Raw genomic sequence first — 23,968 nt, 5'->3', positions numbered from 1 at the left:
ATCCAGAAACCTCACGATAATGGAGCGCGGAGGCGCTGATCTTGCAGGCTTTAGTCCCAGTGATCTGTGTGCCCCCTCGATTTTTACGTTTAGCTCGGGCGGGAGTTCTAGCACCGTCTCAATCATGTCACCTTTCCCCCTTTCCTCGGGGACATGATAAATTCTCAAATTGTTGCGGCGCATCCGGTTCTGTAGATCGTCGCACATGTTCGTCAGGGCCGCCTCCCGTTTCTACAGGTGCCGCAGCATCCTCGCATGGCGCTGGCCTTTGACCTCCGCCTGGCCAACCCTGGTATCCGCTTCCTCAGTTTTCCGCTCTAGCTTCTCCATCCTCTGGTTCAAGTCTGTGACCGACACCTCCAGTCTAGTTAATTGTTCCTTAGTGTCTACAAGTGCTTTCATATTTTCTTTCCTCAACTCTTTCAACTCGCGAAGAATGTTCTCCACGTTCTGTTTATCTGCTTTTCCGCTCACCTGGCTTGGGGAAGATGGCGACCGATTTTTTACTTTAGCTTCTTCTTGTCTGTTTTTGCTGTTTTCCTGCATTCCGAGTGTCTCTGACCGTGCTCATCCTAATCTGCAATGCTTCAGACTCACTCTCCCACCATTAAACTGTCACGTATTTTTTCATAAACAGCCGAATACGACTAATTTCCAAGAGAGCTTAACTCCGTACGTGTGTCTATACATTGCGTCGCCGGAAGTCCGAAGATTCACTAATGTACGACTAAAAAATCAAAGGTAGTTACAGTGTAACAAAGAATGGGTTTCAACAATTGACAGCTAAATTATTCATAACCTATACTGATATAAAACTAAATATTTATTATTCAGAAAATGTTGTACATGTTGACGTTGCTGAACCCTTACCCGTGGGTTCATTAACTCTTGTTACTTATTTGTATCTGCTAAAATTAAGGGGGGACATTTTTCAAACATGACAAATCATTTTCGAGTTTTTATTTATTTATTAGATTTTAATGTTTTTTTTTCCCAAAAAATCCTGAGGTATTCACAATATAATGGCATTTTTTCTGTTTTGAAATGAGATTTGTGGAAGGGGGAAGGGGAGGGGAATAAAATACAGCCAAAAATGAAACAAACAAACAAACAAACAAACAAAACCAGGCAGTAAAGCTGTCAATTCATACATTTAAAGACAATATCCATGGTGTTCTACATAAAAAAAAAAAAAAAAAAAAGCATTTTATTTGCAACGGCAGTGACTGACAATAACTCTCCCTCTGTAAAAACCATCAGTCATGCAAATTACACTGAAAACTGCATTTTGAAAAACCTCAATAATATTTCAGAACAGGAGTCTTGCCTCACTACAAGGCAGGGCAATTTGCTATATAACAACTACTAGCTCTCTTAGATAGTAGCTATCAGCAGCGGAAAAACCTAAACCACCACAAAAAAAAAAAAGAAATAACATATCTAGGCTGCTATGTAGTCATTCAGTATTATGATTTCAAATGCTAAGTTATTAGCAAAGTATTAGAGTTGAAGTAAACCATGCAGTTCAGTTTCACAGTAAGCTGCAGCTTACTGTGCAGTAGGTTTCTAGCTTTACCAGTTATCTATTGTTGTACAGATTGTGTGTTAGTGTGATGGTTGATTACAATATTGAGATATCTGTACACAACAGTAAAATGCCTAATTTTCCTGCGCTCCTCTACTTTGTGTCTTGTTTTCAATCCACAAGAAAAGCCATATGCCTGAAAACAAACACACAAAAAAAATAACACAAATGTAACCAATAAATAAATACCAGTGAAAATAATACACTGTTGAATATTTCTTTTGCTCTGTGTCACAGATCTAGGACTGATAAAATTACTGCTGTGACTAAGAAAATGAGGGGAAAAAAATGTTTGCACATTTTCACACCTATAGTATTCTCCTGACACAACAATCGCAATCTGCAACAAACAACAAAAACAAAATAAACCCATCACAAGTGCAACATCAGTCATGACAGTCTCAGCATTAGAAAAAAAATCTCTGATGTCTGATTAATTAAGAGTTCCCTACTACAGCATCAGTCATACCAGGAAGAATAAAAAAATAATTATCATAAGATAGGAAAAGAAATAAAATCCAAAAAAGTGTGTGTGTGGGGGGGGGGGGGGTGAATAAAATAACAGCACACAATTTACATCCCAAATTGGAGTAACAAGTAATAAACTGTCAAGATATTGACCAAAAAAAATTACAATAATAATAATAATAATAAAAAATAGTATCAGACATACACTTCAGAGGTTCTCTTTATGTTGTGGCTTAAATTAGGTGGATGACACAACAGTGTGCGGAACCATAAGGAAAACCTCCACCCATCAGGCAATGAAAACATTTGAAAAAGGACACTCCAGCTCTCCTCTATTTCTTTGTTCAATTTGGTGTCATCTTTGCCCTGAATGATATTATTACTAATAATTATTACAACAACAAACGCAACAACAACAACAACAATAATAATAATAATAATACAGTAATCATCATAATAAGAATAATAGAAAACAAACAATTGACCGAAATAAAAGCTAGTAATAATCAATCAAGAAAGACTTTTGGTGGACAAATACTCATCTCACACACACACACACACACACACGCACACACTCACACACGTGCGCGCACACACGCACACACACCTAAATGAAGAAACATGAGGAAACTAAAACATGTCCTGCTAATAAAACAAATAGCTCCTCAACAACTGCTGATGGTTCTGAACTGATAAAGTGTGATGGACAGAAAACATAAAAAAACTGTTGTCTGTTCAAAAGTACATAACAATTGAAACATTTTTGCTAAACAAAAATACAAACTAAATGTGTAAAAATTATAAATAAGGATAAAGTTCTGTGCATCCCCACCCCAACAACTGTTTTCTTGCAAGAAAATAAAAAACAAAACAAAATGGCAGTTACAGCTGTGACAATAACATGCGATTGGTGTACATAACAGCATTGATCTGTAGCCCCCAATCCCCAGTCTAGCCCCACCTCCCCTTTGCCCGAATACAATCCTTAAATATTTATCAGCTCATCCAAAACATATCTCTTGCTCTGTGGTCTATGGACAAGCTGAAGGCGGTGATGCTAGGAACACACGTCACACTGTCACTAACTCCATTACAGCTCTAAAGGTACATGTCTGCTCCCAATCCAAGCAAGCTGATATGGTTTGAATAACTGCATAGTGAAAATGATATTTGGTTTACAAACAGATGACACACACACACACACACACACACACACACACACACACACACACACACACACACACACACACACACACACACACACACACACACACACACACACACACACACACACACACACACACACACACACACACACACACACACACACACCTCTACCTGACGTCTGTGTCAAAGCACAGCACAGGTTCACATTATGGTGTGAACCTGAACCTTTGCTTCTGCTGAGCAAATATCCACATGAAGTCACTTTTGGCCGGAGCCAGCATTGCAGTGGAGTATATAGGATGGAATCCTTTCTAGTTTAGTGTGAAGGCATTGTGCTAAAATATTCAATGCCCTTTTCTCAAAGTTTCTGCATTAAAAAAGTGGAAATTAAGATAAACTAGTTTTTTTTTTCATTTAAAGCCTCCTGCAAAAACTCTACCTGTAAGTGGAGTGAAATAAAACAGTTAAAAGTATAATTAATCCTTTTTAACAAAATAAAATACATGAATGCTTTGCTGAACTTTCAAAGCTTCTAAATGACATCTTGAGGTGCATCGGACATTCTGGTTGATTTGTCTTCTTGTGAGTGAGATGCAAAGGTTACATGATCTAAGTTTACAAGGACCTCTGGGGTGCCAGATGGCAACTAATCAGCTACAGAGCAAAGTACAGATCAGAGCTGTGTTAATAAATGTCTTTGGCTGTTAGTCATGATGCCTCTTTAATAAATGGAAATCATAACATTAACTTAAAGGTACTGTAATATTTTCACACAACGTTGCCAGTAAAAGCCCAGATATCATCCCAAATCAAGAGTCGTTGGTAGGATTTAAAGGATTTTGTACTCCGGTTGAAGAGTGAAGGAGCAGGGGCTTTTTTTTTTTGCCTCCAGGAAGGGCCAGCTACAACTAAGGTCTGAGACTGATAGCTGCTCCAAAGAGCCCTGTTTTGTATTTTGCATGGACAGGCATGTTACATGATTCATGGAATACTGTAGTTCAAGGCTGAAAGGCAACAAAAGTTCGAGGGGTTGAATTATTTAGCTGCACATTAGTATGCTGATGTCATGTTAGCAAATGCACTCCTGGACAGCTTTCACACAGGTGTTGTGAAGCAATGGCACAAAATGGGCATTATGGAATGGAATATAGGCAAATGCTAAGATTGTGTGATCTGCGGGTGCCTGTAAAACATACATCGGAGACGTAATGAAAAGAACCTCAAAAGTGGGAGATGGGGTCTGAAAAGATTTTTAGATGTGTTTATATCGCTCTCTCTCACACTTATGCCTGTCTGCATGCACAGAATTAAAACAATGACTGTTGTAATCAAAGTGCACCCCTTTCTGAAGTGTTTTCAAAGATGCAAAGATGAACACTTCCCAGCTGTGCTCGGTAGACCCAAAGCACCAGAACATGATCTATATACATCTGTCAAGGTCAGCAGGCCGTCAGTGGAGAGGTTTCATGTGTAGGGCCACAGACTCCAGGCTGTGGCTGCTTGGGTTGTCCCTGTTAATGTATTGAATTTGCTGGACTCTGGTCTCACAATTAAAAGCAGACACAAGCCAGGCAACAGGTGGTATGCCAGCTCTCAATCAGGTCTGCATTGATAAACAGCATCAGATTGTGGCCTGGCTCCTTTTCTCGGCTTTAGTCTGGTTTTCTACTGTTACAAAGCCAACCTAGTTTGAATTTAGAGCGATTTAATTAGCTTCCCCTGGCTGGTCAAGTCAAAGGAAAATGGGTTGATAATTCAAAAAGTGTTCCTTGCAAGTCGGTTTGTCGATCACCTGCAAGAGGAGAGGAAAGAATCCTCTTTTTAGCTTGACAGTTTACATTTCCCGGTTTTACTAATTATTTTATTGTCAAAGACTTCTAGATTTCAATAGACTATTGTGGCTTTATTTACTTTTAAAAAGGCTATTAAATATTTTATCCAGGGAAACACATGTTTTTTTTTAACCACAATAATTATTGCAGCAAAACCAAAACCTGTGAAAAACAGGAATTTTGTATAAGAAAAAACAATTCAAACTTTGATGCAAAGCTTCTGCTGTATTTGCAGCTTGACATACAGCAGGTCATGCATCTTTGCCAAGATCATTAAATAAAGTGCCTTTGTCACTACATTTTGATCAAGCTTTGAAGTAATGTTGAGAAACTGATAAAATTCTAAGTGGTAAAACATACAAATCATGGTAGTGACAAGAGTTTTTTTTACTTCAATTAGTATCAAAATTATGTGGTCAGGTATGAAAAATTATAGCAAAATACAAAACATTAAAAAAAGTTAAACGGAGGGTGTCCTCAGCATTCTGAGGATTAGTTTAAAACTACTTTAGTTTCACCACTTGTGAAAGGTGGTCTTCAAAATGTTTACTGACATTAAAATCGTTAAGTATTTGACATTTAAATATAGTATAATCCATGAGATTTTTTTCCTGAAAAGTACTCATTGTTATTTATGTGTAAATTACTCATTACTGTTAATTATGCAAAACTTGTACTACATTAGCAAAAATTATAGGCATTAATTAAATTTCTGTCAGAGCACAATAAAATTAAAATGACAATATTTATCAAACTTGGTTGTACCTCAGTGAAGACACTTTTGACTTATACAAAATAAGTAAGGTTACATACAGGGATTAACCAACTGTGTGAGGATAGATTTAAAGCAACAGCTGGTTGGTTCTTAGTTTCATGGGATTATGTTCTATCATCATCATGTTTTAGTGATGGCAAAAGAGAGCCTGGCTGAGCTGAGCCACCTGATGCAGGCCTTTTAGTGTGTCTCCAGTGGAGGATGAGCCAGTTGGCTTATTGCTTGGCTCTTGTATGTTACTTAGTCTCTCTCCATCACACACACACACACACACACACACACACACACACACACACACACACACACACACACACACACACACACACACACACACACACACACACACACACACACACACACACACACACACACACACACACACACACACAGACACACACACAGACAGACAGACAGGCAGACAGACACACAGACACACACACCTCCAACTACTTTCCTACTTCCAGTGAGATCATCTCGCTTTCTCACCATAGGTGTGTGTAGTAATCATTTATAGAATCAATTACCATAGCATGACAATAACAGCAACAACAACACCAATGTTCTATTGTTTTTGTTGAGGAGTGGACACAACACCTTTGGTGTGAACTGTCAAGGTTGTGAAGCTTGCAGATGATATGGCTAGAAAGAGCAATGGATGGATGTGACAAACATCATCTGGACAGGCAGATATTCCATCCAATCATATTTACACTACTATGTTTGAGGTGTGTCTTTAGGATTTTGCGAGTGAGCACGTCATGGAAGCCAACCTCCTTGCACTCTCATCTCACCCATCTCATGATATCACTTGCGTTCTCGTTCATCAGATGTTCTCTTCTGTATTTGGTAACATGTAGAAATTGCATTATTTTATTATTTGGCTTAAATTAAAAATAAAATGTCCTTTGGGGATAAAGAAGTGACAGCAGCGTCTAAAGCGATAAAAAAGTAGCAGCAGTAGCAATGTAAATAAATAACATTGTTTGAACAGAATAGTAAATAAAATATCACTTGCTTACATCATAATTGGTAGGTCGGTTGAACACCACGAAAGCTTTTTACAGGAGACAAACTAGCCTCAGAGGTTGGCTGTCTTGCAAAACATGAGCTGATGTTTCTTCTTTTTTGAAGACATACCGAAGATGCTTCATAAGACATACTGTACATGTTTCATATCATCTCTATTGACTTCAGTCTGACTTTCAATAACTTCCCATCCCACTTTCTCAATAGTCCCAGTCTGAACTCACAGTGTCCCTTGCCCTCTTTTCATTTAACCTTCGCTCTCCTTTATGCCATACATCCCTGCATTTGCCTCGGTCTCTCTCTCTTTTACTCTCACTCTCTGAATACTTAACACGTTCCTTTCAATGTCATTGCTCCTTACATCTCTGCTTAGTGGTGATTTGGTTTGGGGGGGGTTAATCTTGGGCATGCAGCAGGAGAGCAAGTAGGTATGTGGTAATTCACACACTAATGTCTTAACATTGCAGTAGCACTGACCAGCGCTCAGGGCCTATTTTTTTAAGCCCAACACCCAGGATTCCATCATAAATCCTGAAGAGGTCTCACAATAATTATGATACTCCAAACATGTCTTAAGGCCCTATTAGTAATAGGCTAGAGGCTTTACTCAAATTGGAACAGAACAGCTTTTGTGCTTCTTCTTGTATTCTCATATATTGAATAAATATGGGAAAAATAAACTGCCAAATATTTGATAAATCTTAAAAATGATTAAAGGAAGCAATCTCACATTTATAATTTAGTGAGTACGGTGTTCTTCACACACACACAATGAGCAGTAATGTCTTCAGTCATTAGCAATGGAGTTGACAAAGGCATATTGAAGTTAATTTCAGGACCTCTCATGTCAACAATTTGATCCTACCACCAATAAAGGCTGATATTTATGGGTTGTGAGTTAAATCCACGTTAAAAACCCACAAATGTTGAATATTATTATATTTAAATGATTAAACTTGAATATTTTCTGCTGTTGACAATTTCTACAAGTATTATATATAATTATGAATACTATATATAAATCATTTTAAAAATATATATATTATATAAGTTTAAGGTCAACTTTTTTCAACAAAAATGTATTCAGTTTTGCATGCCAATGGCTCTAAACATCAGTTTTGCCCTTGAAAAATAAAGGAGCAAATTGAGTCAGTTGAATTATGTTCAATTCTGCTTTCATGGTATGTTTGTTTCCTTTTCACTTGAATATATCAGGCCTTACTTTTTTAAAATCAGATGTGTAATACTTGGCTGTGAAATTGTCTTCCTTTATATATAACTGTGTATGTGCTGTGTAAGGATGTTTTTTGTGTGTAAACTGCATTAATACATCCTGCCCCTGATGTGCCCCCAGATTGGTAGTTTTAGAGACCTATGCTTTATGATGATTTAACAGGACTTGAGTGGACTTTTTTTCTACCATTAATGTCAGTTTCCATGAGCAGCTCCATCTCTTGGCCTCCAGCAACAACACCTACTTACACACCTTTGGTCTGACAACATAATTTGAGTACTACATCACACTAAACAGCAGAGCAGACAGAGGAAGAGGTAGACCACAGAGCGAAGTAAAAACAAAAAAAACAAAAAACAGAACAATGCTCAACAGTTAATAAGTTCTGCCCCATTCTTTGTAAAAATACGCTCCTGTTATGTACCACTGAGATAAAAAAACACTGGCTGAATTTCCACTCTACATTTCTAATTGAGTCAGTAAAACTTTTCTCTTCCCTCCTCTCCTATCTTCCAAAGTTGAACAGTCAGCACAACTTCATTTTTACCTTTCAAATTACTTCAGTCTTCCTATCATCCTACTCACATACTATTTATTGTTGAATTACTTCATTCTGAGTCAACAAATTATTTCCAACAAAGGTAGAATACAGTTATTTTTTCATTTTAAAATCAAACAGTTACCATTTTTCCCAAATTATGCAACTGCTAAATAATTGGGAAATGTTTCCATAGAAAATATTATGAGCATTATTGTCTTTACATGTCACAAATGACGAACAACTAAGTCAAATTTGTTCTGATGTTTGTTACAGCACGAGTGTGAAGTAAATTAAGAATTCAAATATATAAACTAACAACATACGCAAAAACACACAAAGATATAGCCTGAGACCGTGTGATAGTAGAAATGGCTGGAGTCGCCGTTGGACATTTATGGAAAAGTAGATGAAAATGTAGAAGCACATTCAAGATACATGTAGAGTTTATGCATATGTGTGTGACTGTGATGACATGATAAACCCCAGTGCCCATGAATGAAGCTAGCTACAGTGTGTACTGTTCTCCTGTCACCTCCTTACTGCGTCTGCCTGTCCAGATTCAAATTTATAAAACAAGCATGAGTGTCATCTATCCATCCAATAGTCCTCTCCTCTGTTGATTACTCCATCTGTCCATCCATCCAGACGGTTTCTCCTGTCTCCAAGCTCTTCTCTGGTAGACGGGTGGACAAGCAGGCTTGGGTCTAAGGCTAAGCTTAGCTGCTAATGCTGGACTAGACTAGGGCAGACTAAATCTGAGCTTGGCAAAGCTAAAGCTAGGCTAGACTAGCATATGGCTACGCTAACGCCAGACAAACTCGCTGGGCTACCTGCTGAAGAGCGAGTGGAGCTGGTGCTGATGGCTGTAACACTGACTACTGCGTGGTGACTCGGTCCGATCCATCACTGCCTGGAACCAACCGGCCACATCGACCTCAAGCACTTCGTAGCGTCGGATGAAACTATGCTCCTATACAAGGAAAATTGAAGAGAAGAGACAGTTGTTAAACTTCAAAATGGTGACAGGGTTGGATACTAAAATAAAGTAGTTCATTAACTGGTATCTTACCAGCAGCTGGTGGTATTTTGGCCTTTTTCTGTGATCCTTTGTGAGGCTGTTAAACAACAGGCATGAAGCACAGCTAAAATAAGCAAACTGAAAAAGGCCACCATAAGTATTGAGGGATGACCTTTATACATTTGTGTGCTTATTGTACTTCAGTGGCAAATCTTTGTGGCTTAAGTTGCTAAATATTTGGAAAATTGTGCCCATGACTGGCAAAAAAGGTCTTTGTAAGGAAGTGTCTGTTTGCAGTGTTTGAACTGATTGTCAACAAACTCAAGAAAATCCATAACAATAAGAACTGTTATTTCTGAACACATACTTGCAACGAAGACAGATACTATCTTTCAAAAACAAGCAATACATTGTGAATGCTTGCAAACCATGACATCCCATTCCATGCATCTGCACATGTTAATTTTGCCTAACTCACTTGCTAATCACATTAATCATGTGTCTTTAGGTCAGGCATTGGGCAAATTACTGTCCATGTGCCATATACAGCCGATTGGGTTTTTTAAATCCTGCCTATCAACCTTAGTTTTATTATGGAGTAAACCTTATTTATTTTACCTTTTCCCTGAAATATTCACATTCCCCCAATAGATGGTGCACTCCTCATACACAGACCTTTATTGGCCTTTGAACCCTTCTGTAAGGAGGGGATGATGCAAAGAAAATTAGAAAGTTTGTGCTGAGTGTTTAAATGTTTTTCAATGAAGACGACTGTATGACTGATATACCAAGAAACTGTTGCATTTTTTACAGAATACAATATCAGCCGTTACTTTCCCACAAAGCATGCCAACTAAGCTTGTGAGCAGTCGCCACAGCTCAGAGATGACTGCTAATTTACAAACTTTGCATTTTTTTCCCCCACAGATGAATCACAATTCAAGTGTCCAGTACCAATGCAGTGTGTCGGGTATAGACCCAATTGTAGCACCACAACAACCTACCAACGGAGAAAGAGTTCAAATACTTTAGAGAGGCTCTGGCAGCAGGTGAACAGCTCTTAACAGATGAAGTGAGGGAATCTGACACAGGCAAGGTCGGTACTGGGTTCTCAAAGCCTGGCAAGAGAGTTTGGGGCTCCCAAAGTCTAGCGAGGGAGTGTGGGGACACAAAAGGGCGGTTCCAGAGGGTATCCATGGTAAACAAGGCAACCTGTCCACTGGGAAGGGAAAGAACACAACCAGGCAACTCCTGGGACTGGAAGTGAAGCTTTTAAGTTTGCACTGATTGCCTGCCACGGGCAGCAGCTTTGCCCTCAAGTGGACCAATTCAGCTGACAAGGTGGTACCATGGAATAAAAGCACTGGGAACTGTGGCAGCAAAGGCAAGTTTTATGCTGGCATTCAAATTAGCAATTAGCCATGTTTCTAAACCGCCTGATGACATTGTTTGGCTCTACCTACCGTAATTTCTGGACTATAAAGCGCACCTGATTATAAGCCTCACCCTGTACATTTTAAAAGGAAAAACCATTTTGTACATACATAAGCCGCACCTGTCTATAAGCTGCATGTGCCATGAACTGAAAAGGATGGACAGACCTTTTCGATTCATAAATCTAAGACACCACAACAGTCCTCCTTTGAAATCCTGGATTTTCTTTTCGATGGTGATTGTTTTTGCTTTCAGTCTGATCTGCACAGTGGAAACTCCTCGGCCATCTGCTCTGTGTGTTCACCCAGTCTTCAAGAATGTTTTCCAGTTTGGACAATCTGCTTTTACTACCTCTGAAGGCTTTTTTCGTCTTTTTACATCGCTCCACTTCTTCCCGCTGCTGTTTCCTGCGTCTCACCATCAATTTATTTATGCCAAGTTTACGTGCAGCGGCTCTGTTTCCTTCTTCATTGGCCAGCTCGATTGCTTTTAACTTAAAAGCTGCTTCATATGTATTTCTGCTTGCATTTTCCATTAAGAGGGCCTGTTCATGCTTATTTCATTCATGCACAAAGCACGAAGTTACATTAAACTTGCGTCTTCCTCGACACATATATTCCATCGGTCTAACTCTTACCTTTTCTGCTTTGAAAAAATGCATACATTAGCCGCATCATTGCATAAGCCGCAGGGTTGAAAGCATGTGACAAAAGTCGCGGCTAATGGTCCAGAAATTACGGTACATGTGTGAGCAAACAATTAGCATCATGTACATCAACAAAGCCTGTCACAGATCCAAGTTAACTAACCAACACCTTCAGACCCATCCTGAGAATTGCCACAACAAAAAAGACTCCAGACTTCGATGTCCTGGCAAAAAATGGAGATCAACACTGTTCCTACTAAAACTGAATGTGAGTTTCGACTTTTATGAAATCAATGCATTTTGAAAACAATTTGTATGACGAGGCTGAAATGCCAAATCCTTTCTTGTAATGGGTTTTGCATGTACTTATGTCATTTATAGCAGCTGACACAAACAGACCATCTACTTATTTCTGGCCTAGCCCCTCTGACAAATTTTAGAAACCATTGTGACCTGTGAGTCAAACCTGCTCTAGGGCATATATTCCTACAACAGTAGATTCTGTCTACATCTACTACATGTGTTTAAATTATGTAAAACAGTTTGGGGACCAAAGAGACTCACTTAGGACTATTACTACCGAATGTGTCCTCACCGGTTCTCACCTTTCATCAAGGCTTATACACCATGATGACTGAAATATTCCCTCCTCAAGAAAGAGCAATCTCAACAGTGAACTTTTCTTTAAATGTGTTCTGAGTGAATACAACTCCTGAATACAACTGTGTGTATGTGATCCTCACCAGTCTTTGACAAAGGACTGGAAGTCAAGGGAGAAGCCCATGCTGAGTGGCAGCAGAGGAGGATCTTCCTGCAGTACTTTGGTCAGAACCTCAAAGTCAGTCTTGCAGTTCTTGTAGGGAAACTGTCCAGTGGCCAGCTCCACCTAGAGGAGAATGGGACTCAGTAACATTATCTGTTGAATTGGTAATTATGATGAAACATTTAGTTGTTGTCAACATATCAAAAATTCATTTGGCAAAAAATAACTCATTCTTAAACCATTTTCTTTTTTAGCCCTTATTAGACTGAAGTCCGCAGATCTTCAGATCAGAGAAATTAATTTTTTTGATATGGACACAATGAACTTCTGTTTTCAAGGTAAATAATGACTTTTCATACCTTTCTTGTAAGGATGGATGCAGCACCAGCCCTTTCTGTAGCTAAACTATGGTCTTTGACGTTGACATTTTGAAATGACCCCATCTCTTGCTGGGTTCTACTATAAATGTATTTGATATTTGCTGAACATTATTGTATTGCTATTATAAATTAATCATGGGGACAGAAACTAATACAAAAATGTAAAATTATTGTGCTCCTCCAAAACAATTCTGTGACAGACAATGGTACTGCAAAGAAACAAAACAAGCATAACTTTGATAAGAATTATAGCAGTTTTACCAGAGATATGCCAAGGCTCCATACGTCTGCCCGTATATCATAGTCAGGTTTGGTGGGATCTGGAGGGTCTATTCTCTCAGGCTACAGAACACAAGCATATCAAGAGACACTATTTTATATGTAAACAGATATTTCTGATTGAACCATTTTGTAATCACTAGCTTATTTCACTGAATACATACAAAAAGGAATCTATTGGTAAAAGAGTTTACAACACAGATAATGAAGATGATGACTGTAAATCAATTCACATTTTCCAATTATCTAAAACGATGAGGAAACATTTATTTGCAAACATAAGGATTGCATGCCACTTCTACCTTCCTAACATAACACACTGAAGGTTAAGGAGATGTTAAAAGTTAAAACAAGTAAAAAAAAACAAATTCACTTTGCTTCTACTGGCAATACTTTGGATCCAAAATATCAAAATATTCCTAGGTGACTATTTTCATGCTGTTTACGTGCATCATGCTGTGTTTTTGAGCTCTGGTTACAGTGACGAGTAAGGCTCGTAATAAGTCATGTGTTGACATAGTTTACGTTCTCAGGTTCTCAACACTTCTGGAAACTCACTGCCATGTAAGCGGCACAGCCAGCACTGCGTGTCTTTGCCTTTGAGTCAACAAGACGTCCGCTGATGCCAAAGTCGCACAGTTTGATCTGACCTTTTGCATCCAGGAGGATGTTTGAAGGCTTTACATCCCGATGGATGACACCATGTTTCTCTTTAAGATACAGCAATGCCTTCACAATCTGCAGCAAAAAGATACAGCAATAAGAACAAAACAATAATGTAAACAATATACTATGTTTCCCAGCGTGTGCTCCTGACTTACTGCCACTGTCATCTTTCCAAGGATTCGCTCTGGAATGGGACCCTGAATTCTCTTCTTCAGCTTCTCGGCACATGTTCCCATCAGCTCCATGGCAATAAATACATCTGTCTGTAAATGTATATAAAAACATATGGAATTCATGAGAAGCTTCCATAAGGGAGTAAACTAAAACTGAGTTCAGTAAAGATTTCAACATTTGTCATGCTGGTAAAAATGCAGATAATTTATTGTAAAAGACACCCACACTGGTAACTATGGCGCCATAACACTGGATGATATAAGGGCAATCATGACTCTTAAGCACCACATCCAAGTCCATCAAGATCCTCTTGTTCTCATCCTTGTTACCTGTGCGACGCATTTGCTGGTGACACACAAACATACACAGAAAAAGACTGAGTATATCAACCACTGACCATGCTGGGTTTGCCATTAGAAAGGAGCCATGAAGAAGTCACAAGCAGACTCCTGCTGTGAGCTGCTTGGTGAAAGGCAGAGATGCTACAATTAAGTCATTTCTTAAATGGGTTGCTGTCAGGGATTATTTTCTGCCAATGTGTTGGTAAATAGATATAAATTAAGCACAACAAATAATAAAAGTAGTTCAGCCATTTTTATGCATGCAAGTGTCCATCGAAGGACCTGATAAATGTTTTATACAGAAAATATTGGTTGTGTGAAGAGTTGAGTGTGAATGGGTCATACTTTGACAGCTATAACATGGCCTGTCTTCTTGAATCGCACTTTGAAGACCTGGCCGCAGGTCCCACTACCGATCTCTCCCTCACTGATCAGGTCTGTCACCTCTGCTGGATACCGCTGTTGAAAGTAAGGGGCAAATACATAGATAGTGCTCCAAATATTGTTAATGCTTCAAATGCGAGCTGTCTTCTTAATTTAAGCAATTCAAGCTGGAAATCAGAGAAGAGTTTTTTCTATATTTATGTAAGAGAACCCCTCCAGCTCATTGACTCAAAATAATTTTATCTGTAATAACAATAATTTGCCACTTCCCTATGAATACAAGCATACTCTCAGAGGATGCATCATTTCCTGGATGACTAAGATGTTAGAAGCGATGTGCCATTGAGTGGCTAAAGTAGTAACCAGAGGAGGGAAAAATAATGTGGTGATGAGTCACATTTCCTCCAGCATGATTATCTTGACTCCGCTGGTGCTGACTACAGAACTGAATATTCAGGCTTAAAGACAAACAGTACAAACTAAATAAAGCCCACCCAAAACAGCACAGTTAGTTTGGAAAGTGATTTTCATTATGGAAAAATCATCACGAAAGAATATACAATTTTGTCTACAGAACGACCCAATTTCTAAATGTCACAAGGATATGTTATTTTCATTTTCTCAACTAGGTGGAACAAAAACTATTCTACAACCCAAGAACAACAAAAACATACCAGAGAATAAATCATGCACTGCATTAAAAGATGAAACAAAACTCACCTGACTGTCAATCTTAAGATAACCTGTCTGCTTCATGATCTCCTGCAGTTTTTGGTCGATCTCTGCGCTGTGGCGGCAAAAAAGTACACAATCATTACAATTTTAAAAAGTCAGATTAGATTGAAGATTAAACAAAGCAATTAAATATAATCTTGGTGGATCCCCTGATTTATTGCATAGTAGGATGTACTTAAACAGTGAGAGTTTGGGGTTTTAATTTACAGTGAGATGAGAGTAGTTTCTGGCCTTTGTGTTTCTGCAGATCTCTTCTACTCCAGATTGTGCATATTCAAAGATGTTGCGCAACGCACAACACAGCTTTTTGCTCCTGTTTCTGAAATGCTGATTTTACAGTCTGAGTGCATGCTCAGTGTATGCATGGGAGAAACCGTCGATTTTGTGGTCAGCATCCACAGTTACATTTCATTCCATGATGATAATCATACATGGGGATTAAATGTAAAATGAGCTCTAACTCAAAAGATTTTAGTTATGAAATTGTGAAAGAGGACCCACTCATCTTTTTTATTATTAAGTTTCAAATAGATTTTCCCTTTTTTTGCTTTTCTTACATGACCACATTATTGTGTACACCTAAGAGGGGACTGTGAGACAACATACTTCTCCAGGCTCTTCTGTAGGCCGTATGGAGGCGTGGGGAGGGTGAGCATGTGTCTTGGGCGGCAGGGGTGGTGCTGAGGCGAGCTCTCTGACGATGATGGACGGCTGCCTCCATCATTGGCAAGAGGCAGCTGAAGGGCTGTGTTAGTGGTGGGGGCGACAAAACGCATTAGAGATGGGCAAGAGATGTGTTTAAAACTAGATCCCAGCAGGCCCAGTGGTCATGCATCAGAAGCTTTAATTTGTTCTGTTTCTTGGTGATTAAAAGTGATTGTGGACCAATACAGAACACAATGTCCATTGTTTCCTGAATAGAATTGACCTGTGTGGAAAACTTAAAAGGTTATGGGGGCAACTTCAACCCCTTCGTCCTGGAAGTATTTTCAAAGTTTTAGCTAAATTTAGGGGACAGGTTGCTGTTTTAGAACAATAATTCATCCTTTATTAATCCCTGTGGGGAAATTCGTTTTCTGCAATTAACCCATCATGGATGAACCATGGCTGTCGTCTACCAGCGCCAAGGGAGCAGTTAGGGGCTCAGTGTCTTGCTCAACAACACTTCCACAGCCAATGTTCGGTTCCAAAGACAATTGCTCTACCTTCTGAGCCATGCCGCCCCCTGTAAGGTTTATGTGAAATAATGTCACTTTGCATACAGTAATTACTAAATTGTGTGAACATAAGCAATAAAAAGCTTCCAATTGTTTGAAAGTGTGCATCATTTGTATCTGAGATAAAATGGGAGATGGTTCAAAACAATTCAGACTTTCGAGGTCTTATTTCGTGGTCTCTATTCAACAGGATACTTATTTTAAAAAATTGTCTAATTTAGGTACATTTTTGTCCTTGCCACCTTCTGAGCTTAAAGCAGAGTACAGACGATCTTAAGAAACCAACCTTGTTGTGGAATAAACCACAGCTTTATTTTTATTCTACCAATGACCACAACTAATGTTCAAGAAAAGCAAATCTCAGAGGAAAAGAAACACTACACTTTGAGATTCACAGTGATAGGTTAGCTGATAGTTCAAGAAATAGATTTTAGGGATGCAGAAGCCCTCAAGCTGTTTTGGAAGGAAAGAATGGCTTACTGCAGTATGGGAATTATTTTTTGATTTTCTGTCATTAGATTAATTAGTTCTGTTCATATCAAGACAATTAGACCACTGATGATCTAGTTTTTACACAGACAAATGATATGAGGAAATTTAACCAACAGCAAGGATTTTTTCAATAGGCATTAAAAACTTGATAAAAAGAAGTTAGGCAATGCCAGCCATTTAAAGTAAAGGGAATTGCAGACAGGTAAATGCCTTTGTGACAGAGGACAGTTAAGCTCAAACTAACAAAATCAAATGTCGCTTGTAAAGGCTTTAATTACAATTTAAAATGAGTGTATAAGAGCATGTACTGTTAATAGGGAACATAAAGTATGGCTCAACTTTTTACAGCAAAAAGTTATCCACACAGCCTATTTTTCCCCACACCACATATGCTGTTACCTAATTGGTTATAGGTCTTTTAAATGTTCCTGGCTGGTCTGGAAAACCTTTCATACACCATGAAGCTGTTACTATCATTGTAATTATTATTGTTTGTATAGGAGCAGCCTGGCAACTACTGAGATGCCACTGGGTATTTTGTATCCATGAGTCGCCTGTGGATGGATCAGCCTGTAAGGGGAAAATCAGTTAGTGAAGGGGTTAGTGTGGAGAGAAATGAAAACTCAAGACAGTCTTTGGAACAGAACTTCTTTTAGTTTGGCCGGGCCTCCAGATGGATGGATGGCAGCACAGGCAGGCAGACCAAGCAAAGACAGGAGAAATGTGAACACACAAAAGTGCGGAAATTGCTGCACTGCCTCCTGCTAGCACAGTGCTGCTACAAAAGGAAGAACGGGGGGATGCCAGAATATGACAACAGACCAACAATATCGAACATTTTGATATGTGAGAGACAGAGAAAGAGAGAAAAAATGAGAAATTCAGCCAAAACTGCATAGCAGACTTTAAGCTGGAACTTAGACAGTCAGTTAGACTCGGACAGGAAGGCTAGTCTTCAGTTGCTGCACATGGAAAAGAAAGAGATAAGCACAGTGTTCACAGCACTCCGGCAGACGGACCACTGGGGATGCTGAATTAGAGACTGTTTCAAACACAACCCAAAACATTGTGCCGTGCAGAAAGGCCACATGCACCGTGATTCTCTGCCTCCAGCAAAACCAAGGTTAATCATCTGACACACATCATCCACATTAACTATCAGCACACACCAACGCTGCCCTGCCACTGACACACACAAAAAGATGACAAGGGATGGGAAACTGGGGAGAGGATGTGATTTGAGGGGAGGTACAAATAACTACAAGGCCAAAATGTCAACCCTGGTCAAGGTCCAGTTTTACCACCACAGGTAAGAGGGGGAAAAAAAAAAAGTCAAAAAAAAAAAATTACCCTTCAGCTGAATTTCTTGAATCAGACGTTGGTGTAATATACAGAATAAGCTATTTAATTTGTGACTGAGGGTGAAATGTATGTCTGTAACAGGTCGGTGGAGGTTCTCTGTCATCAAAGTTATGGTTAATCCTTGTCAAAATGTTAGCACAGCAATTTGACTTGATTTTTTCCCTGGTGTAGAACCCAACATGGGACTCTGATTTCAAGTGAATGGGACACCATTTAGACATTCAGGCAGCATGTAAGCTTCTACGTTGATTGTAAAGAACAAAATGACTTTTACAGCCTCTTGTAAAAGATTAAGTTATGGTCATGTAAATAATGTCACTCAAGTCAGTAAAAACATCAAATCCAAGCCTTAAGCATAAAAGTTGAAAAGATGAAATAGAAGTTGAGGTATCACAAACCAATTTGACTCTTTGTTGGGAGCAAGATAAAAAGCAATTCATGATAAAGGGTGGTAATGAATATTCTGGAAGACAAGATAAAGGGGTGGGAATGGGGGGGGGGATCACAGAGGGTTGCAGTGGCAGAGAGAGCGATGATTGAATGATACCTGCACGCTGGGAAGGGGCTGGAGCAGGACTGAGCTGGATCACGATGACTAGACAGAGGAGAAGAAAAATATACACACACGCACATTACTGCACTGCACTACTGAAACGATCACGCTGTGTGTGCGCTCACACACACAAACACACACACACACACACACACTATCATCCAGCAGGTAGCAAAAAAATTAATCATGAAAACAATCTATTGCTGATACAAATCAAATAAATCCCAAATTAGCACTGTGGTTAACAAAAGGATAATGCTGGTGTTATTCTGTATTTTATCTTGTTCATGATATCCCATGAAAATAATTAATTTTAGTCCTAACCCTGTCTATAACCCTTAGTCAAACCCCACTGTCTACAGAGTAACTGAGCTTTGAAAATAACTCACCACTGAGTTGCAGTTATCTGAAGACAGAGTTGCTATTCTGAATGTTATAAAGTGCACTACCTTAATGCAACTTTACAATTGCCGGAAAATATTTTGTAGCAACCATTAATTCCCATTCAATGTTTACCATGTTAATTATTGTCAGTGTGGGGTCTCAGTCATCCAGGTTAATCAATAACTAATTGCCCCTTACATCTTATAGCAGCTGCATGAACTATATTGAGAAGAAAGTAAAAAAAACAAACATAAATAGGTGCCTGATCAGTTACTGATCTGTCCCAGACAATGGACCAGGTCTTGAAAAAAAAAAGTTACATTTTCAGCAAAACACATGTTTGTCCAGGTTCATCGCAAAAAATGTAATGAACAAAATGTGACACACTGATATTTCTGTCTTGCACTACAAGGTACAAGTCATGCTTTCAGACTGCTATTAGGATTCATTAACTGTTCATTTTCTCATTTGCAGTAAATGATCATTTTTTTTTTTTCAATTTAGAGTCTTTGAAATTTACATTCAAACTACTATCCTATGCTACAACTATCCTACTTTACAAAAACAAACAAAATAGAACACAGGCATGTCAGCTCCAGATGTGCTCTTTGAAATAATACTCTGAAATTTGGTTCAGAAAAGTACAGAATATCCCCAGCCTCAACCTCTCACTCACAGCAATGTAATTTCAGGAGGGAAAAAAATCTTTAAAAGAAGAGAAAGAGAGGAAAGGGCAGTTTCGTGCTGAAAATGAGTTTGAGTGATGTCGTGATCTGTAGAAAAAGAATTGTTTGTTTCACTGACAGGCATGTCTGATTGCTGCATGTCACTCACAAGCGGTTTTGCAGACTGCTCGGCTGAACTTGATGGATTGCTAAATTGACTCTTCCCCCTCCAAACGGACCAAGGAGGCGATATTATTGCTTCACCCAACCTGTGTAACAGTCTTTATGAATCAGTAAAAGTAAAACTGGAGAATTTTATCCAGTCAGTCTTTAGGGAATTAAAATGTACTGCGACAAATAGAGTCGTTTATACGATCGCACTATAACGTTCATTGTCGTATCTGTAATTTGGACTAGACGCGCTAGCTTGCAAATATTAGCGATCGCCTCTTCACCAGTCAAAATGTGGGACTTGAAATGTGTTGACGTAAGATTTGCAACAAAACTGTTTAAGTGTATGAAAGTGGTGATTCGCGGGGGATAGGTAGCCCCTCAGTGTGATTTCACAAACAGAACAGAAAACAAATCTAAATTGCAACTTGACTGTAGGCCTACCTATCACTCAATTTTTTAGCTCGTTAGCCTAGCATATTTGACAGTACGCCGTACAACACTTTCTGGGACGTGACAGCCAGTAAAAGGTTTTATGACAGTGATTCCGTTTTTGAAGCTTTTAAATCCATTGAAGGACTGTCTTCACTTTTAAGTTAATAGGACAATAAAATTAACCGATCAACAAGAGTCATTGTTTGTTTATATAGCTAGCCATATAGCATCTTGTAGCTAGGAGTAGCAAAACACCCCCTTCTACTACACTCCCTCCCTCCGCTTCCCCGATTTTTCCCCCGCTATTACGGCCGTTACCGACACCCCCGTCGTCCCGAGTTACACACTCACTTGGCCTCGGACGTGATCGCTGTGGACTCATGTCGATGTTGAGGTCGATTCTCCGACGAGCTTCTTCATTTTCCTGTTTTAATTTCTCCTCGATTCGCGACAGCCTCTGCTCCAGCGACGACATCTTGAAAAATTGAGCACCATCTAGCTCCCAGCAGAGCTCTCGACTCCCTCTCTGGCAGGCGGGCAGGCATGGCCAGCAATCGCCGTCTAACTCAAGACACGCACGGTACTTCTCCGATCTCACCAACATTCTATCACATTTTCCAAGCAATAGCATCATTTTTTTTTTTTTTTTTTTGCATGTGGAGTCTTCAGTTCACTCGTTATAGGAGATATGACGATTCTCCAGTTCCCCTTTATTTCTCATTTCTTTCATCAGCAATTATAACTCGCGAGGCAGGGAAAACTTTCTCAATATGTGTATCTCTTCATTTGTTTGGACCTTAATATTAAGCCTTGAAATAAACTTTAAATAAACCGTGAAATAAACCTGCACTTTTCTTTACAACTCAAATGTTTCACGGTGTTTGCGATCCTAAGATGGAGAAACATAACTAAAACAAGATGGATTTTCTTTTCTTTTTCTAATTAAATTTTGTGTTCAGCTGTCCCTTTAAAATTCATGGCAAAATGTAATTTATCAGGCAGTGCATCAAACCCCATATCTTTTCAAAAAGACTAGTATTTAATACAATCAAGTATTTGTATTTCTATTATAATTTTGTTGAAATTACACTATATGGCCAAAAGTATTCGCTTCACAAGCCTTGACTTGCATATGAACTTAAGTGACCTCTCATTTTTGATACAGAGGTTTTAATGTGATGTTGGTCCACCCTTTGTAGCTATAACAGCTTCAACTTTTCTGAGAAGGCTGTCCACAAAGTTCAGGAGTGTGTTTATAGGAATTTTTGACCATTCTTCCAGAAGCGCATTTGTGAGATCACATGTTGGATGAGAAGGCCTGGTTCTCAGTCTCTGCTCTAATTCATTCCAAAAGTATTCTATTGGGTTGAGGTCAGACTTCCATGTCATCCATGTCTTTATGGACCTTGCTTAGTGCACAGTCATGTTGGAAAAGGAAGGGTCCAGCTCCACTGTTTGCAGAAAGTTGGGTGCATGGAATTGTCCAAAATGGCTTGGTATGCTGAAGCTTTCAGAGTTCCTTTCACTGGAACTAAGCCCAGCCCCTGAAAAACAACCCCACACCATTATCCCCACTGTACCAAACTTCACACTTGGCACAATGCAGTCAGTACCTGTCTCTTGACAACTACCAAACCCAGACCCGTCCATCAGATTGCCAGAAGGAGAAGCACGATTCATCACTCCAGAGAACGCGTCTCTACTGCTCTAGAGTCCAGTGGCAGCCTGCTTGACACCACTGCATCCGACGCTTTGCATTGCACTTGGTGATGTGTGGTTTGTCTGCAGCTCCTCGGCCATGGAAATCCATTCTATGAAGCTCTCTGCATACTGTTCTTGAGCTAATCTGAAGGCCACATGAAGTTTGGACGTCTGTAGCAATTGACTGTAGAAAGTTGGAAACCTCTTTGCACTATGTGCCTCCGCAGCCACTGACCCTGGTCTGTCAGTCTAGTGGCCTCTCACTTCATGGCTGAGTTGCTGTCGTTCCCAAACACTTCCATGTTCTTATAATACAGTTGACTGTGGAATATTTAGGAGCAAGGAAATTTCACAACTGGATTTGTTACACAGGTGGCATCCTATCACAGTAACATGCTGGAATGCACCGAACTCCTGAGCACGACCCATTCTTTCACCAATGTTTGTTTAAAAAAAAAAAAAAAAAAAGACAGTCTGCAAGCCTAGGTGTTTGATTTTATACACCTGTGGCCATGGAAGTGATTGGAACACCTGATTCCAATTATTTGGATGGGTGAGTTAATATTTTTGGCCATGTAATATATATCCATATATGATAGATTGAGTCCTCCTTCTGTTCCTGCTGTTGATGCTTACTTATACTGTGAGCTATTGCTCTTCTTTATACCCTTTAAGATATAAACTCATACTCACACCGATTTGTCAAACTGTATATTTGATAATTATCTTGAGTGCATATTGGGGATTGAAATTATTCGACAATATTGAACGAAAATGAGAAAATACCTATGTTTCCAAAGTATTACCTAACATTTTTTTTCTCCAAAAAAGCAAAAATTGGGGGAAGAAAACAAGCAGATTTAAGAAAAAGTAGTTGCAAGCAAGGAGTGAGTAGTAAAAATGGCAAATATATCAGAAAATTTGACAGATCATCAAATATAAAAAGTGTTATGAGGTGAAACTGGTTATAATTCTAAAAGCAGTCAATTTTGTCCTATCACTAAACTGATAACTTAATTTTACCCAGTAAAAACTATTCTGGTTATTGTAGATACATTGTTTTATCACAGTAATAGCATTTAACTTGTCTTTGGATGTTTTGTACACAATTCTTGTCTCTGCTGGCTCTTAAATTGTTTATCAAGTGACTATCCAAAAAGACATAATGGGATCCCCACAATTCCAATCTTCATCTGAATTAGAGCTAAATAGTGTGATTTATTAAAATGAGCATCTGTGCATTTTGCACCACTATTTTGCATGCCAGAGATATTATACTTGAACTGTAGCTTGTACTGCATTTTCTTCCTTGTGGAAAAATATTGTTTAAGATAAACTTTATTGATCCCTATAGGGGAAAGTCCTATGTCACAGCAGCACAACAGTTATTTCAAAAAATAAAAAAGGAAAATAAATATGAATATAAATAGAGAGACAGAAGGCAGGCGAAAGGAAGACATCCACAAATAAATTGACAGCAGCAATAACATCAGGGATAATAATGGACATCCTAAAGGAACAGTGAGGGTGAAAAATACAC

The 23,968-nt window shown here is 38.9% G+C and overlaps 1 protein-coding gene across 4 annotated transcripts; it reads right to left on the bottom strand.

Moving 5' to 3' along the window:
* Nucleotides 1-948: 948 nt before the first annotated feature.
* Nucleotides 949-21,576, bottom strand: LOC147228121 (dual specificity mitogen-activated protein kinase kinase 7-like). Of its 4 annotated transcripts, none has more exons than XM_086156345.1 (12): nt 21,079-21,576; nt 19,067-19,114; nt 16,055-16,193; nt 15,434-15,500; nt 14,675-14,788; nt 14,214-14,333; nt 13,970-14,077; nt 13,707-13,886; nt 13,131-13,211; nt 12,470-12,612; nt 9,698-9,784; nt 949-9,598 (listed from the first exon to the last, which is right to left on the bottom strand). In XM_086156345.1, exons 1-12 carry the CDS (start codon nt 21,359-21,361, stop codon nt 9,532-9,534), a joined length of 1,437 nt encoding a protein of 478 aa, XP_086012471.1. In that variant the 5' UTR covers nt 21,362-21,576; the 3' UTR covers nt 949-9,531. The 4 variants fall into 4 exon arrangements, with proteins under 4 accessions (XP_086012471.1, XP_086012470.1, XP_086012473.1 ...); XM_086156344.1 differs by having other exon boundaries at nt 9,698-9,743; XM_086156347.1 differs by lacking the exon at nt 9,698-9,784.
* Nucleotides 21,577-23,968: the final 2,392 nt, after the last annotated feature.

Source organism: Fistularia commersonii, chromosome 12 (assembly GCF_037954325.1).
Source record: "Fistularia commersonii isolate RoL2024-O1a breed Wild chromosome 12, RoL_Fcom_v1.0, whole genome shotgun sequence".
Classification (NCBI taxonomy): Eukaryota; Metazoa; Chordata; class Actinopteri; order Syngnathiformes; family Fistulariidae; genus Fistularia; species Fistularia commersonii.
This window is presented reverse-complemented; position numbering and strand designations above follow the sequence as displayed.